At 37.4% G+C, this 13738-nt stretch overlaps 1 protein-coding gene across 16 annotated transcripts in view; it reads right to left on the bottom strand.

Moving 5' to 3' along the window:
* Positions 1-13738, bottom strand: part of celf2 (cugbp, Elav-like family member 2) — a 175022-nt gene that overhangs the window by 54746 nt on the left and 106538 nt on the right. For all 16 annotated transcript variants that reach the window (XM_016246408.1, XM_016246403.1, XM_016246407.1 and 13 more), the window contains one exon: positions 8445-8641. In XM_016246408.1, the coding sequence (XP_016101894.1) occupies positions 8445-8641 (197 nt within the window). The remainder of the gene's footprint in view (positions 1-8444; positions 8642-13738) is intronic.

The raw sequence follows: 13738 nt of genomic DNA, 5'->3' as shown, positions 1-13738 counted from the left end.
AAGTAATCTTAAAGATTCCTAAATGCATCTACTTTCGGAAGGCCAAATAAAGTGCTTTTGCTTTCGCCTAGAAACACACAGCGTTTCCCTAACAGGGCTGCTTCAACACTAACTGCGGTTACTGAAACCACGCCGCCTTTCTTTGCGTGCACATTTGGGTGGCATTATGCAAATATTTCCACATAGTGAGGTAATTATGTGGGGGCGTGTTAGAACGAGCCGTTTTAGGGGGGCGTGGCAGAGTCTTAACTTTGATAAAGAATATGAGACTTTAGTCTTTGCAACTTCAGGGACCTCATCTATGCACAATCAGCTTGTAACACTCCAAAGAGAAAGGAAAACTTGAAATCGCATCATATGACCTCTTTAAAATTAATTCCACTTCTGTTCCATTAAGTTGTTGTATTATTATTACTAATACAATTATTACTATTGTTCTTTACGAATAACAAAAATAGATTTTTGTCCCAGTCACATTTTCTTGGTTAAATAAACATCCCTTACACCATCAGAAGCAGTCATCATATACTCCCGACATCTGAGCTGCTGAAGACGCACTGGATTATGTTTGTTTCTGAAGGGAAGTCGCCCCTCCGATCTACCTAAATGCGTTTATGTTCGCGAGAATCATTCGTGATCCAGCTTCACCTCTAGAAGAAATGAGTATAAGGTTTATTATGAATCATTGCAAATCGCCTTTCCTAATAATGTGCTAGTTAGCAAGTTCCGCAGCTAAATGCGGCTAAAGTTAACAATCTCAGAGAACTGCTTGTAACCCCACGGAAGGAGACATGCGCCGATACGGGTTGTTGTGAACAGAGCTGTTTTTGACAAGGTAAAGAGGGTTTTGTTTTACACTACCATTGAGAAATTTTAACCAACAAATATTATAGACATTTCACGAAGACCCTAAAGAATCATATCAACTTGTGGAAAATGGCCATCTAATGTCCCCTTTAACATTGTTCAATAATATGTAACAGTAATCTATTTATTAAAGCCAGGTATGAATTTTAGCCAGGTATTATTTTAAGCATTATACATTTATTCCAAAATAATATCTCAAGGCATTTGTGAACTTATGTTCAGCTATTCTTTTTAATAGTTAATTTTAATTTTTTTTTGCATTTTTTGGATCATCACTCAAAGCTCGGTAAATATTTGTCACAGACACAGAGATTTACTTTAAATTTCATCAAACTGACTACTCACTAAAAACTCCCACAGATCATGTTTTCAGGCCATTTCAAGTTTTTTTTTTACATAACAAAGTGCTTATATCTAAGTGTGTGAGTTGTTTACTTACTTTTTTAAAGTAGTCTTCCCATTAATGCCATTATATTGTTCATTCAGTCTGATTTGCGAAACATGCACAAACACAAGAGGCAGGATTTGTCGCATGAACCAATCAAAGCCGAACATAACCAGTCATATCCAAACATATCACAATGAAGGCATTGCCTCCTCTCACGTGACTTTCCTCCATTCATTCTCACTTAGCCCCCCCCCCCAACTCATGGCATGCTTTCCTCTGTTAAAATTCAATGGGCTCAGGGGAGGCGAGAGAGATGCCAACTCCTGCTGTAACTTTACCTACTGGTGTTGCTGTTGGACAATGTTTCAATGATTTATACACTTTCTAATGTTATTTTGTAACATTTGCATCCAATATTTTGAGGAGGCACTGCCTCCCTTGCCTCCTCGGATGAAACGCCCCTGCTCCGATACTACTTTTTGCCTTTTCAGTTTAAACTCAACAGTTCCCAGCAATTTTTTTTTTCTGAAAAGCAAGTCGTTTTTTACAACTGACTGTCAATTCAGTCTCAAAACTGCCGCTTTTCATGATCCAGTCAATTCCTGAAGGACAAAACGAACCACCCTAAGCATTCTCCATCTCGTTTCCCTCGGAAATGTGTCGCATTATGGAAGTACAGGTTGTGGATCCCGTTTTCGTGTTGACTGTAAATGAAAACGTCTTGAATGCCAATTATTCCCAGATTCAGTTTTTGATCTGTTATACGAGACAGTCTGTCCAAAGCCCTAAAGTTATGGACTTAATCCCATGAACACACACATATCTGTTAGAATACATTTCAATACATTAGCATAGCACGTCTGCATTTGGCCTTAGAGGACACACACACACACTTGTATCATTCTGTGGCTGTGCTACGTGTTCAGGGACTGAAAAGGACGCACACACAAACGCATCCATTCATCTTGTGAGCGTGTAGGCGTGCGTATGTGTGTGTGTGACGAACTTCAAAGGCAGACAGGAATACATCTTTACTAAAGAACCCCAGCTGCTCAGGGCCATTTAGCCCTGGACCGCTCTCGCATCACTCAATCAACAAGGGACACTCTGTTTCTATGTGTGTGCGCGTGTGCGGACCATTCTAAATGGCAGCCTGGCTCTTATAAACAATTCCTGCTCTTCACCTCTGGGTGCATTTATATTCTACACCTTCATTCTGGCCTCGCACACACATGCATGGGGCAGGCGATCTGTGAGGCCGTCTGTTCGGAAGCACCTCCCCGCTGATGCTCAGGCTATGGCGGCCAGGCAGGGACACACGCGGGGCACAGGACGCGACGTCCCGCGCTGAATCGGCACAGCGGGCTCGTGATCGTAGATTAAACCGCTGAGACCGCAAACTCGGCGCAGTTACGCTCCCTTGCTGGGATGTGTGCGAGTGTGACTACTTTTCGGCTGGGTGATGCTGCCCAATCTGTAATAGACTGGTACATTTCCACACTGAAAAAAAAGGTTGGATCTGGGTTGACAGAATATCACACTGGCCCCTTAAACCTACAAGTCTTAAACCAGGAAGCACTAACGTCAGTGACCAAGGGTGCAGAATACTGTCCTCACTGCGTGAAGCTAATAAAACAACAACTCAAGATGCAAATCTAGATTGCTTCCATTATAATCCAGTTGTCTGCACTGCTGTGGTGCAGCATGATGTGATGGACAGTGCAGCACGCAAAAGCAAAGCTACTCCATCCATTTATAAAATACACGTAAAGCACAGATTTAATATATTGTAAATATTTATATAATATGTTTTTAATATGTTTGAATACACATTTAGTTTAATTATTATTATAAAGATATTATATATGATGTGTGAACTGATGTGTAACAAACTGACAAATGAATAAAAAAGTATTCTTAGATTTTTTTGTTTATATATGTTTAAAAATATATAATACATTCTAACTATTTAAAAATATTTAGAATATTTGAAATTTCAAATATTTTATTTATGTTGATATTATACAGTCAAACCAAAAATTATTCAGACACCAGATATAATTTTTGATATTTGTTTTTACTAGTGGGTGCAGAAGACTATAGTTCATAAATGTAAGTGAGGATAGCAAAATAAAGTGAACTGAGATATTATACCCAAAAATTCTTTATACAGTGGACTACCAGTAAAATGTGGGATCAAAAAATATTAAGATATTTTGACCTGACCATGTTTTGTTTAAGTGTTTTTTTTTCTTTAATTGCTAATGCGAACGTTTTATACCACAGACTGAACAAAATTAAGCATTGTTTGCTTGGTAATTGAATTACCTAAATTGGTATTATCTAATTGTGTACTTAAATTGAAGGCGAGAGACTGCAGGTGAATAGGGTAAAAAAAAAACACTAATAGTTATCGCCTTACTTACCCAGCTGATTGATTACATTGATAATTGCAAAAAAAAATTGTATTATAAGTTTTCTAAAACGTTAGGTTTAGATATGCAAATGAGTCATTATTTAATGAAATATGCGATAATTTGCATACATTTCTAGTACAAAAATCTAAACACTGGATGATGTCAGTTTCAAAATTGTTGTTAAATTTTTTTGACACATTAGAATCAAAAGTTTTCACAGAGGGAATTTTGGGTATCTCATTTTTGTCACTCCATAATTCAGAAAATGCTTAGAACGGAAATATAGAACACTATATTTTCACAATTTTTAGGGGATTAAAATGTTGTATACAATCAAGCAAATTATATATGAACAAATCCCTCTGTAAAAACCTTCAGGATATAGACAGGAATAAAAATGTAAAGTTTGGTGTGTGTAAGTGAAAAAACTCATTTTGAGAAAACGGCCTTTAAAAACATGGATTGTAATTGAAATCTATTGACACAAATAGATAAAAGTGCTATAAAAGAAACACTTAACAGTGTCTTTTGGATGTTTTCTTTCCACTAGTTTGAAAAAAGACTTCTTCTCAAACTTCAAAAAATCTCAAACTTCACAGGTGCATGAAAAAAATTAAAAGGTGAATGAAAAGGAGTTTTAGCCTGCAGTGTATCCCCTTAACAGCTGAATAATTTTTGTTTGATTGTAATTAGGGATGCACGATATTATCGGACCGATATCGGAATCAGCATAATGGCTTTGAATGTACATATCGGCATTAGCCAGATATGAAAAGTTATGGCGATATGTCTTGCCGATAAGAGGAAAAGGTTAAGTCACATGTGCTCATGGTGTGCTAGCGATTAGATCACGTCAGTAGTGTGACTCATTTTTGAAGCAAAATTTTTCCCTGAATGATGATTAGATTAGATTAGGTTTTGGATTGCTGCATTTAAACTGAGAATGCATTTACAGAATGACGCGTTTGGTGTATGATAGAGTAAACAGTAATAGCACGTGCAGCGGCAGCAGCGTCAGCCTCCCCCGGGTCCTAATGCCCGCTCAGTAAGGATAAATATATCGGTATCGGCTATCGGCCAAAAAGAGTTAAAAAACTGGCACACTTTTCTTAATATAACCTGCCCATTAATTGGTAATTTCAAAAGGTGGAAAACTGTCCTTATGGGGGAAAAAAGAAAAGAAAAGGAAAACCAAATCCTTTTTAGAGAAAATCAGTTCTAATTGGCGGATGCCAAAGGGAAAGACAGTGCCAGAGAGACAAGCTGGAAGTTAACGCTCACCTTGCGACTTAGTTGGTGGAGAAATCTTTCAATACTGTCTAATTTAACAGCCTGAGTCGCGCGCAGACGACCTTTTCCTAAATGAAAATGGGTTAGAGTGAAGCTGAAGGCTAGCGGCGGCCATTACGGCCCCACAGCTGTGTCAGAGGCCTTGATGAAGCTGGACCCGAGAGAGGCACTCTAACTGCAGCTAACTGAAGTACAGGAGCACTCATTACCCGTCTGAAAGCCAATCACACACCTCAGCTCTGCCGGAGATACCCGTCGCAATGCCTGTGTGTGCGCGAGAGAGAGTACAGGACTTGAGTAATGCTCTCCCACTCGGCCCTGACTCATCCTCCATAAGAGTGAGAGGATGGGCGGCAATGTGAACGTGTACATGCCATCTTCCTGTCTGAGTGTTAACAACTCTGCAGAACCGAGGTTAACGCCTACGCTTTAGCGCTATTCTGAAACCTAGAGAGCTACCTCGCTGTCTACCGCCTACAAAGGCGGCATCGGAACCAAAACTAAACCTCATAAATGACTGATTTGGAACATTACTGCATTCATGTCGCGTTGAAAGGATAATATCTACAAGATGAGCGAACATGAATGCCACAACAATGTCGCAATTATGAGTCTGAAAACTCTTAAGTTCAGATTTTCTGAGTTGCAGGTGTGTAAATTAGAGAATCAAGGTGGAAGTAGGGCTGGGCGATTTTCCCGATTTAATCGATTAATTTTAATTTCTTGTTTTGCCACAATTTAAATTTTTAGAAATCGAGGAATCGCGATTTTGAATAGAAATATTACCAAATGTTAGAATTAGACACTTTGACAATATGCCGGTGATAACAGTAAAAAGAAACGAATGATCCAACTGCATGTCGGCGCACATGATTAACCGCTCACGTGTGACACGCGCTCTGTGAAGGACCATAAATATAGCGCTAAGCGCCATTCACACAGAATGCGCTTTTGTGTTGACAAAGATGCGACGCGGGCAGTGGAATAGGTAAAACATGCAAGAAGATGGGAGTGAACTTCTTTTAACTTGAGCGCAGTGTTTTTAGAATTGCGTTTCATGCATGAGATGCTGCAAGCGAGCGCAACAGTCAAACACATCCATGTTTACACAGAAAAAACAATGGAAAAGCAGCGCAATCGAATACAAAACCTGTAAAGAACTACTACTGTATGTCTGATATTTCATGTTTGCATCATGGTGACAGACTGAAAGCTGCTGTTGTTTTTACAGAACATTTAGAGTTAATAATAGTCTACTGGTGTTATACCTTCAGTCATTTTTTATTTGAATTACCGTGACTTTTGACATTTTTAAAAAGCATTTTCCTCATATTATTTCTGAACACATAATAAGACAAGTTTGTACAATATGTACTTGTAGTTTATGTATCTTTTCTGCAAAGATATTTAACAAGTGATTTGTTTTAACATTTACATCATGTTGACAACTTCATGTGTGCTGCACTTAGAATAGAATTTTCTTTAACTAGAGAGTTAATAAAGAAAAAGTAACTTGAATCATTTTGTAGTTACATTTTCAAGTTGACTAGTTAGAAATCGTAAAAGAATCGAGAATCGGTTAAATATTCTAGAAAAATCGAGATTTAAATTTTTTGCAAAATCGCCCAGCCCTAGGTGTAAAATACATTTCAATTGTTATTGTTGACAAGTATTAGTTTGCATGTATTAAATTAACTGTTTGATGAATAAAGCTAAAGCTAAAGCAAACAAGGTGAACGAGGCATCAGGATAGTGCGATCAATCTATACTACCCATCATGCTCTATAGCAGCACATTTAGAAAATATGACGAGGCATATCTTGCTCTCGGCTTCACTCACCGTGTCTACACTGGACGCTACAGTTGTCGCGTTGCGCCGCAACAGCTCTACACTGGACGCGACAAAGCGACCGTTGCAAATCATTTTAACTTTGTGTCAGTACGTCATAAATAGAACAAGGCATCAGTTTAATGTCAGATTTTGTCACGTCGCGTTGCATCCAGTGTAGACAGCATCACTGATTATAATGGGTTCTACTCACTGATCTATATATAATGACTTCTCTATTATAGATCAGTGGTTTTACTGTATTTTGCCGCTCGCGTTTGGTGTAGACACGGTGTTTAATGTCGTTGGTGAGGAGAAAAGCCTGTGTGTGTCCTATGCCTTAGCGGACAGCATGAAACCCACAAAATATAAATAAGTAACAGAGAGAGAGAATAATAATAATAACAGTTATTCTCTCTATGCTATTTTTCAATGTTTCAATTAATGCAGGTGTTTTTTTCCCTGTAGGTTTTTTAAATAAAAAAAGCATTAATTTTTCATAATGTGAATAGTGAAATTATTTGGTAGTCTGAGGTGGGATGGGGATTCGGGAAAGGGGGTGGGGCAGATTTTTTTTATAGGTTTAAAGGTTTAAACATTTTTACATATGTTTATTACAGTGACTTTGAATTACCTAAAGTAGTGCGGTAAAGCAACAGATTTGTTTTTATATTTCTGCAATCTACTTTAGTTTGTGTGATTTGTTACTGACTTTCATATTAATGCTTACAAAAGGCTTATTTGTCAGTGCTTTATGTTGTCATAATTATTACATGCTTACAAGGTTGGAAGTTCAACTAATGTGATTGTAGTTGTTAAATAAAAATGTCATTCATATAAATTCATGCATCACCTAATTTCATCGTAACATATAGGCCTGGCCTACCGAAAAGAACATTTATGTTTAATCTATCTAATATTGTGTTGGTCATACTATACAATGATTTATAGCTTGTCTTTGTTGAATAACACAGAAAATAAAGAGCTTTAAAAAATGATGCATATTAAATCGCAATATTGGTAAAAAAAAAATCGCCATTAGATTATTTTCCAAAATCGTTCAGCCCTAGTATTAATTACACACAATACGTAAAGGCAATTAACACAGCAGGTTTTTGAATTCTACTGGCTTCCATTGTTTTTCTATGTTAACATGCTAATATCGTTATGCTTTCCTTTTGCAGCTTATCGCGCAAACGAATCTCAAGACCTAGCTTTTTTCATTTCACAGCCTTACGTTTCACGCATTTAAACTCAACAATGCACTTTATGAACATTCTGTGTGAATCTTTCGTGCTTAATTGTGTTGTATTGCAGTTTGTTCGTAAATGGAAAAAAAAGAGAGAAATAGATATGAAACTGACCAACACAATAATTTCTGATCAAAACCACATGAAGATAATAAATTGTGCAGCCCTAATTCTAGCAATGCCTAAACAGGTTTTTAAACATAGCTTTTGAGAAATGGAGAAAAAGAAAGATATGGATGGAGGATGCAAGTCAGAAACAGGCAGACAGGAAATGAAGACGCAAAACAGGAAGTCCGAGACTCAAGCTAACACATCACACATGTGAGCAGGTTTACATGACACAACACGACACCCTGCTGCTGCGATGGCGTTTGTGATGTATTAAGACAGGAAACGCACACTACCTTTGCTCTGTGGTGGGTTCTGACTACGATCTCGCAGTATGTTGATCTGGTAGACGGCACCGTACGGCTCAAAAAGCTCCTTTAACTCTTTCTCGGACCAGGAGCGAGGGATCTGACCCACAAACATCTTAATGGCGTCCGGATCAGGCTGGTCCGAGTGCTCCAGGGCGCCGTTCATCTTCCCAGCTGTACCGTTACTGCAGATAAACAGAAAGCAAGCGTTAGGAAGTGTCAACAGCGTATGTCGTTGTCTGAAAACACTGAAAGAGGGAAAGTGAGAGGGGTTGGTCTCTGAGCTCACAGCGAGAGCAAATTTGGGCCGGACAGATCGACAACTGCTCCTCATTAAAGCAGGAAGACATGGAGACACAAACCCTGATTAAAATCACAACAGTGTTATTATACTCAGCGTGTGTGCTGTGTCATGTGTGTGTGTTGATAGTCCTGAGCAGGTACAATGCAGACTCTGTTCCGGGGTCAATAAGCTCTATTACCATATAAAATAACTTTCATTTACTCCTCAGTTTGTACAAACAAAGAAAATGCGTGTTTACAGCAAATTTAAAATGGGATTCTATGAGGCAAATGTCGCAAATGATAAGAATACACATAATGATTATGATTCAAATGTGACACTGGACCACAAAACCAGTCATAAGGCTCACTTTTTTGAAATTGATTAAATTTATACATCTGAAAGCTGAATACATAAGCTTTTCATTGATGTATGGTTAGTTAGCATAGGACAATATTTGGCTGAGATACAACTATTTTAAAATCTTGAATCTGAGGCTGCAAAAAAATGTAAATATGTGACCCAGGACCACAAAACAAGTCTCAAGTCGCTGGGGTATATTTGTAGCAATACCCAAAAAAACACTGTATGGATCAAAATTATCGATTTGTCTTTTATACCAAAAATCATTAGGATATTAAGTAAAGATCATGTTCCATGAAGATATTTTGTAAATTTCTTACCGTAAATATATCAAAACTTAGTTTTTGATTAGAAATATGCATTGCTAATAACTTCATCTGGACAACTTGAAAGGCGATTTTCCCATCCTAACAAATCATACATCAAGCTTATTTATTCAGCTTTCAGATGATGTATAAATCTCAATTTCAAAAAATTGACCCTTATGATTGGTTTTGTGGCCCAGGGTCACATATTGAGAAAATCGCCATTAAAGTTGTTCAAATGAAGTGCTTAGCAATGCATATTACTAATCAGAAATTCCGTTTTGATATATTTACGTTAGGAAATTTACAAAATATCTTCATGGAACATGCTCTTTACTTAATATCCTAATGATTTTGGGCTATTGCTGCAAATACACCCGTGCTGCTTATGACTGGTTTTGTGGTCCAGGGTCACAGATATCATTATAAGACTTACATACAGTATTATTTGTGTTACCATGAGATTATTGTGATGAAATTACTTGTCAACTGATGCCTTGACCATGTAAAGCTGAATGCGCTCTGTTATAGTAGTGTTTAACATCAGAAGGTTTATTTGGTATTCTTTGGAACAACTTTATTTATGGACTTGAAATACATTAATGAAAATACATTTTTGCATGAAAGAATCAGTACAAGTGCTTTAACATTTCTGCTTTAAAACCACCCAGTACATTTGCCCCATAGACTTCCATTGTAAGCGGTTTACTGTAAACACAATTTCACAAATGCTAGCTTCAACATGAATTGAACGCAGAATTTTGAGTGACTCACACAAGAATGAAACAAATCGTAATATTATAAAAACGGCTGAGCTGAGTCAGGGTGCGAGTCGGATCCGTGTGACCCCTAGACGCCCATGTTACTGGTTCAACGAGTTCATGAGGAATTTCAGGCGCTTGTTTCAGTTCCAGATGAAAGCACTCAGAGAGAGAGAGAGAGAGAATTATCGACCCCCACACTCACATTTCCTTTTTTACCAGCTTACAAATAACATGTGAACAAGCCTAAACAAACTCAAAAATCATTGTCTGCTCAATTTATTTTAGTTTGGTTTTGCTGATCGAAGGCCAACCTGCCTGCTGCCCTTCGACGGATGTGAAAATAAATAAAAAAATGAAATGAATAAATACTTCTATCCTCAGCGAAGAAGCATAATAATTTCCTCATGAGACTAATTATCGCACTAAGCATTCTGTGAGTAAGCCTTCTCCGCCTGTTTCAAGATAACCGTTCAAATTTCTTCCCTTCGAAACGTGCATCACGCCAAGGACATTTTGACATGAATTAAGCACTATTCTCTGCACAAAGGAGAAATGATTTATTTTTCTTTTCTTAGTATACTGTACTGGTTTGAGGAACTAAAATATATCACTGGCACCCCTTTAAAGGGAATATATATATATATACATGTAGAGTCCATTTTTATTAATTTTCTTACATTTCTTAAATTATATATATATATATATATATTTTATTATTATTATATATTTTTTTAACTGCAAAAAAATCAAATCACTGTAATTATGACAATCACAAGAAAGAAAGAAAGAAAAATATTTATGAATGAAATATTTAAAATATAAAATATAAAATGTCAATCCATTTTCAAACTGAGAAAATAATTTTATTTTTATATTGAATTCATAAATAAATGTCAATTAAATATGTTCAAGATGAAAAAACAATGTCAAGTTCAAAAAAGAGACACTGAAGCAACAAAAGTAGACTCAGAAAGGTGGAAATTGACTTTTTAGTTTAAGAAACAATGTATACTATTATACATTATACTATTAATGTACTTAACAAAAACACATTTTTTGTAACTTACAAAAGTGTCGAATATGGAGACTATAACAATTACTCAGCACACAAAGACACTGAATCCATCATGAGGCCTGTATATATTTTTCAGGAATTGTTTCCTATGGACGGTTTACACACACACACACACACACACACACACACACACATATATACATAAACACAACGCACTACACATTTACAGATTAGAAGTGGAAAAAAAGCCATAAAGAACTAACTCACTCGGCCATTCACAAAGCCTCATTTCTCTTTAAGCCGATTAAGTGATTTGTCATTCTATTCAAAAGAACAAGGCCTAGAGTTAAGGAGCAGCAACCGATAAAAAGAAAAGGTCGGAGGTAAAGAGAAGAGACACAGACCTCTGGACTCGAGTCATCCATCTCTTGCAGAAGGACCCTATTCTCTCTGCGGAGACGCCCAAGTCTTTGAGCGATTTAAAGGACATTTCTACCTGCGCCGCGGGAAATCCACCCTCTCGGGTCGCCACGCCAACCGCTGCTCAGCAACCCCCACCCCAATAAATCCCCCAGCAGTTACCACAGTGATAAGGGTGCCCCTCGCCGCCGATCAAAAAGCAATAATGGCGAAAAAAGCGAGCATGACACAGACATAGAGGCCGAGAGCCAGAAACTGACTCTGATACAGAGAGAGGGATGGGACTGCGAGTGTCAGGGTGTTGTGCGTGTATGTGTGTGCTTGTGTGTGTCACAATTAGTAATTGTTTCGTTCGACAAGGCCCGACTGCAGCAATACAAAGGCACAAGTCACAGGAAGCCTCTAACAGTGTGCTGGACGACACTCGCACACACTGGGCTGCGGTTGGAAATCAAGAACCGGTTCTAAAAAAAAAATGCTGGAATTCAATGAATTTGGTTTCCGTTAGCTGTTTTTGAACATTTGGATTCATTCTCGGATGTAGACATTTTTCAAGAATTAAATACTTTTAGCAAGCAGGGATGCAATGAATTGATCAAAAGTGATAGTAAAAATATGTAGCTATAATGTTACAAATTATTACTATTCTATATAAATGCAGCTCTTTAAAGTATTTTTCAAAGAAAGTGAAAGTGACATGTGGCCAAGTATGGTGACCCATATTCGGAATTAGTGCTCTGCATTTATCCCATCCAAAGTAGACACACACAGCAGTGAACACACACACACACTGTGAACACACACCCGGAGCAGTGGGCAGCCATTTTTTGCTGCGGCGCCCGGGAGCAGTTGGGGGTTCGGTGCCTTGCTCAAGGGCACCTCAGTCGTGGTACTGAAGGTGGGAGAGAGTGCTGTACATTCACGAATGTACAGCATGTACAGAATCCCGAAAAAAAAAACTATCACAGTTTCCACTAAAATATAAAAAAAATCGCAACTTTTTTCAAATGTATCATGAACACCACATCAGCATATTAGTATGATTTCTGAAGGATTGTGTGATACTGAAGACTGGAACATTCAGATTTGCATCACAGGATTGCATTTCATTTTAAAATATATTGAAAAACTGAAAAGTTATTTTAAACTGTAATCAAATTTCACAATATTACTTGGTTACACTATTTATTTTTGAGGTGTCCTTGTTACAGTGTAACTATACATTTATACATACTGAGTAATATGTACTTACTATATGGTTAGGGTTAGGATTAGGGTTTGGCTTAGGGTTACGTGCATTTAATTATGCTTAATTTATTGTTATTATAATAGTAAGTACATGTAACATTTGTAACAAGGACACCTTTAAATAAAGTGTTACCTATTACTCTCATTTTGATCCAATAAGTACATATTTGCGTTCTCTAAAAAAAACATCTTACCGATTCCAAACGTTTGAACGGTATTGAATATATTGCGCGCACACACACACACACACACGCCAAAAATATTATAAACCGCTTAGTTTTATAGAAATGACCAAAATTATATTCACATTCACTGCATTGTTTGAAAATGAATTGGTTAATAAATTAACAACCACAACAACGGGACTTGTTTATAATATATATATATATACACAAAATAAAAGACTAAATGGTATAATACAGTTACAGTAGGATTATCTGGTGCTACAAGGAATCCTTAAGGAACTAGACTCATTTATGTGGAATCACAATCGTTAAATTCCTTACAATTCCCTGCAAAGGCCTAAGGAGAGGAGTCATTGACAGTTTAAATACATTGTCCTTTATTTGGACCATCTTTCTTTCACTCTTCTGTGCTGACAAGGTAGAAAGTGATAGAGCCAGACACAAGGTGAAAATAAAAGTGTTTGTGTGTGTGTGTTTGTCTGTCTGAATGTAAGTCCTGAGGCTCAGATTAAGTTGTCAAGTGGATCCACTCCTGCCATAGCATTCTTTCTCTCTCTCTTTCTTTCTATCCACTTCCCTCTCAATTTGAGTCAATTGTCTGCCTTAATGGCTTAACTAGACCTTCCATCAGCCTGGGCTGCTCTTAAGGTGTGTGTGTGGGGGGGGGATTGCTGATGTAAGGAACTCTGATAGTCCGCA

This window comes from Sinocyclocheilus grahami, unplaced genomic scaffold (assembly GCF_001515645.1).
Source record: "Sinocyclocheilus grahami isolate Dianchi unplaced genomic scaffold, SAMN03320097.WGS_v1.1 scaffold797.1, whole genome shotgun sequence".
Taxonomy (NCBI): Eukaryota; Metazoa; Chordata; class Actinopteri; order Cypriniformes; family Cyprinidae; genus Sinocyclocheilus; species Sinocyclocheilus grahami.
The sequence above is the reverse complement of the archived record's forward strand: the minus strand, read 5'-3'. Positions and strand labels throughout refer to the sequence as shown.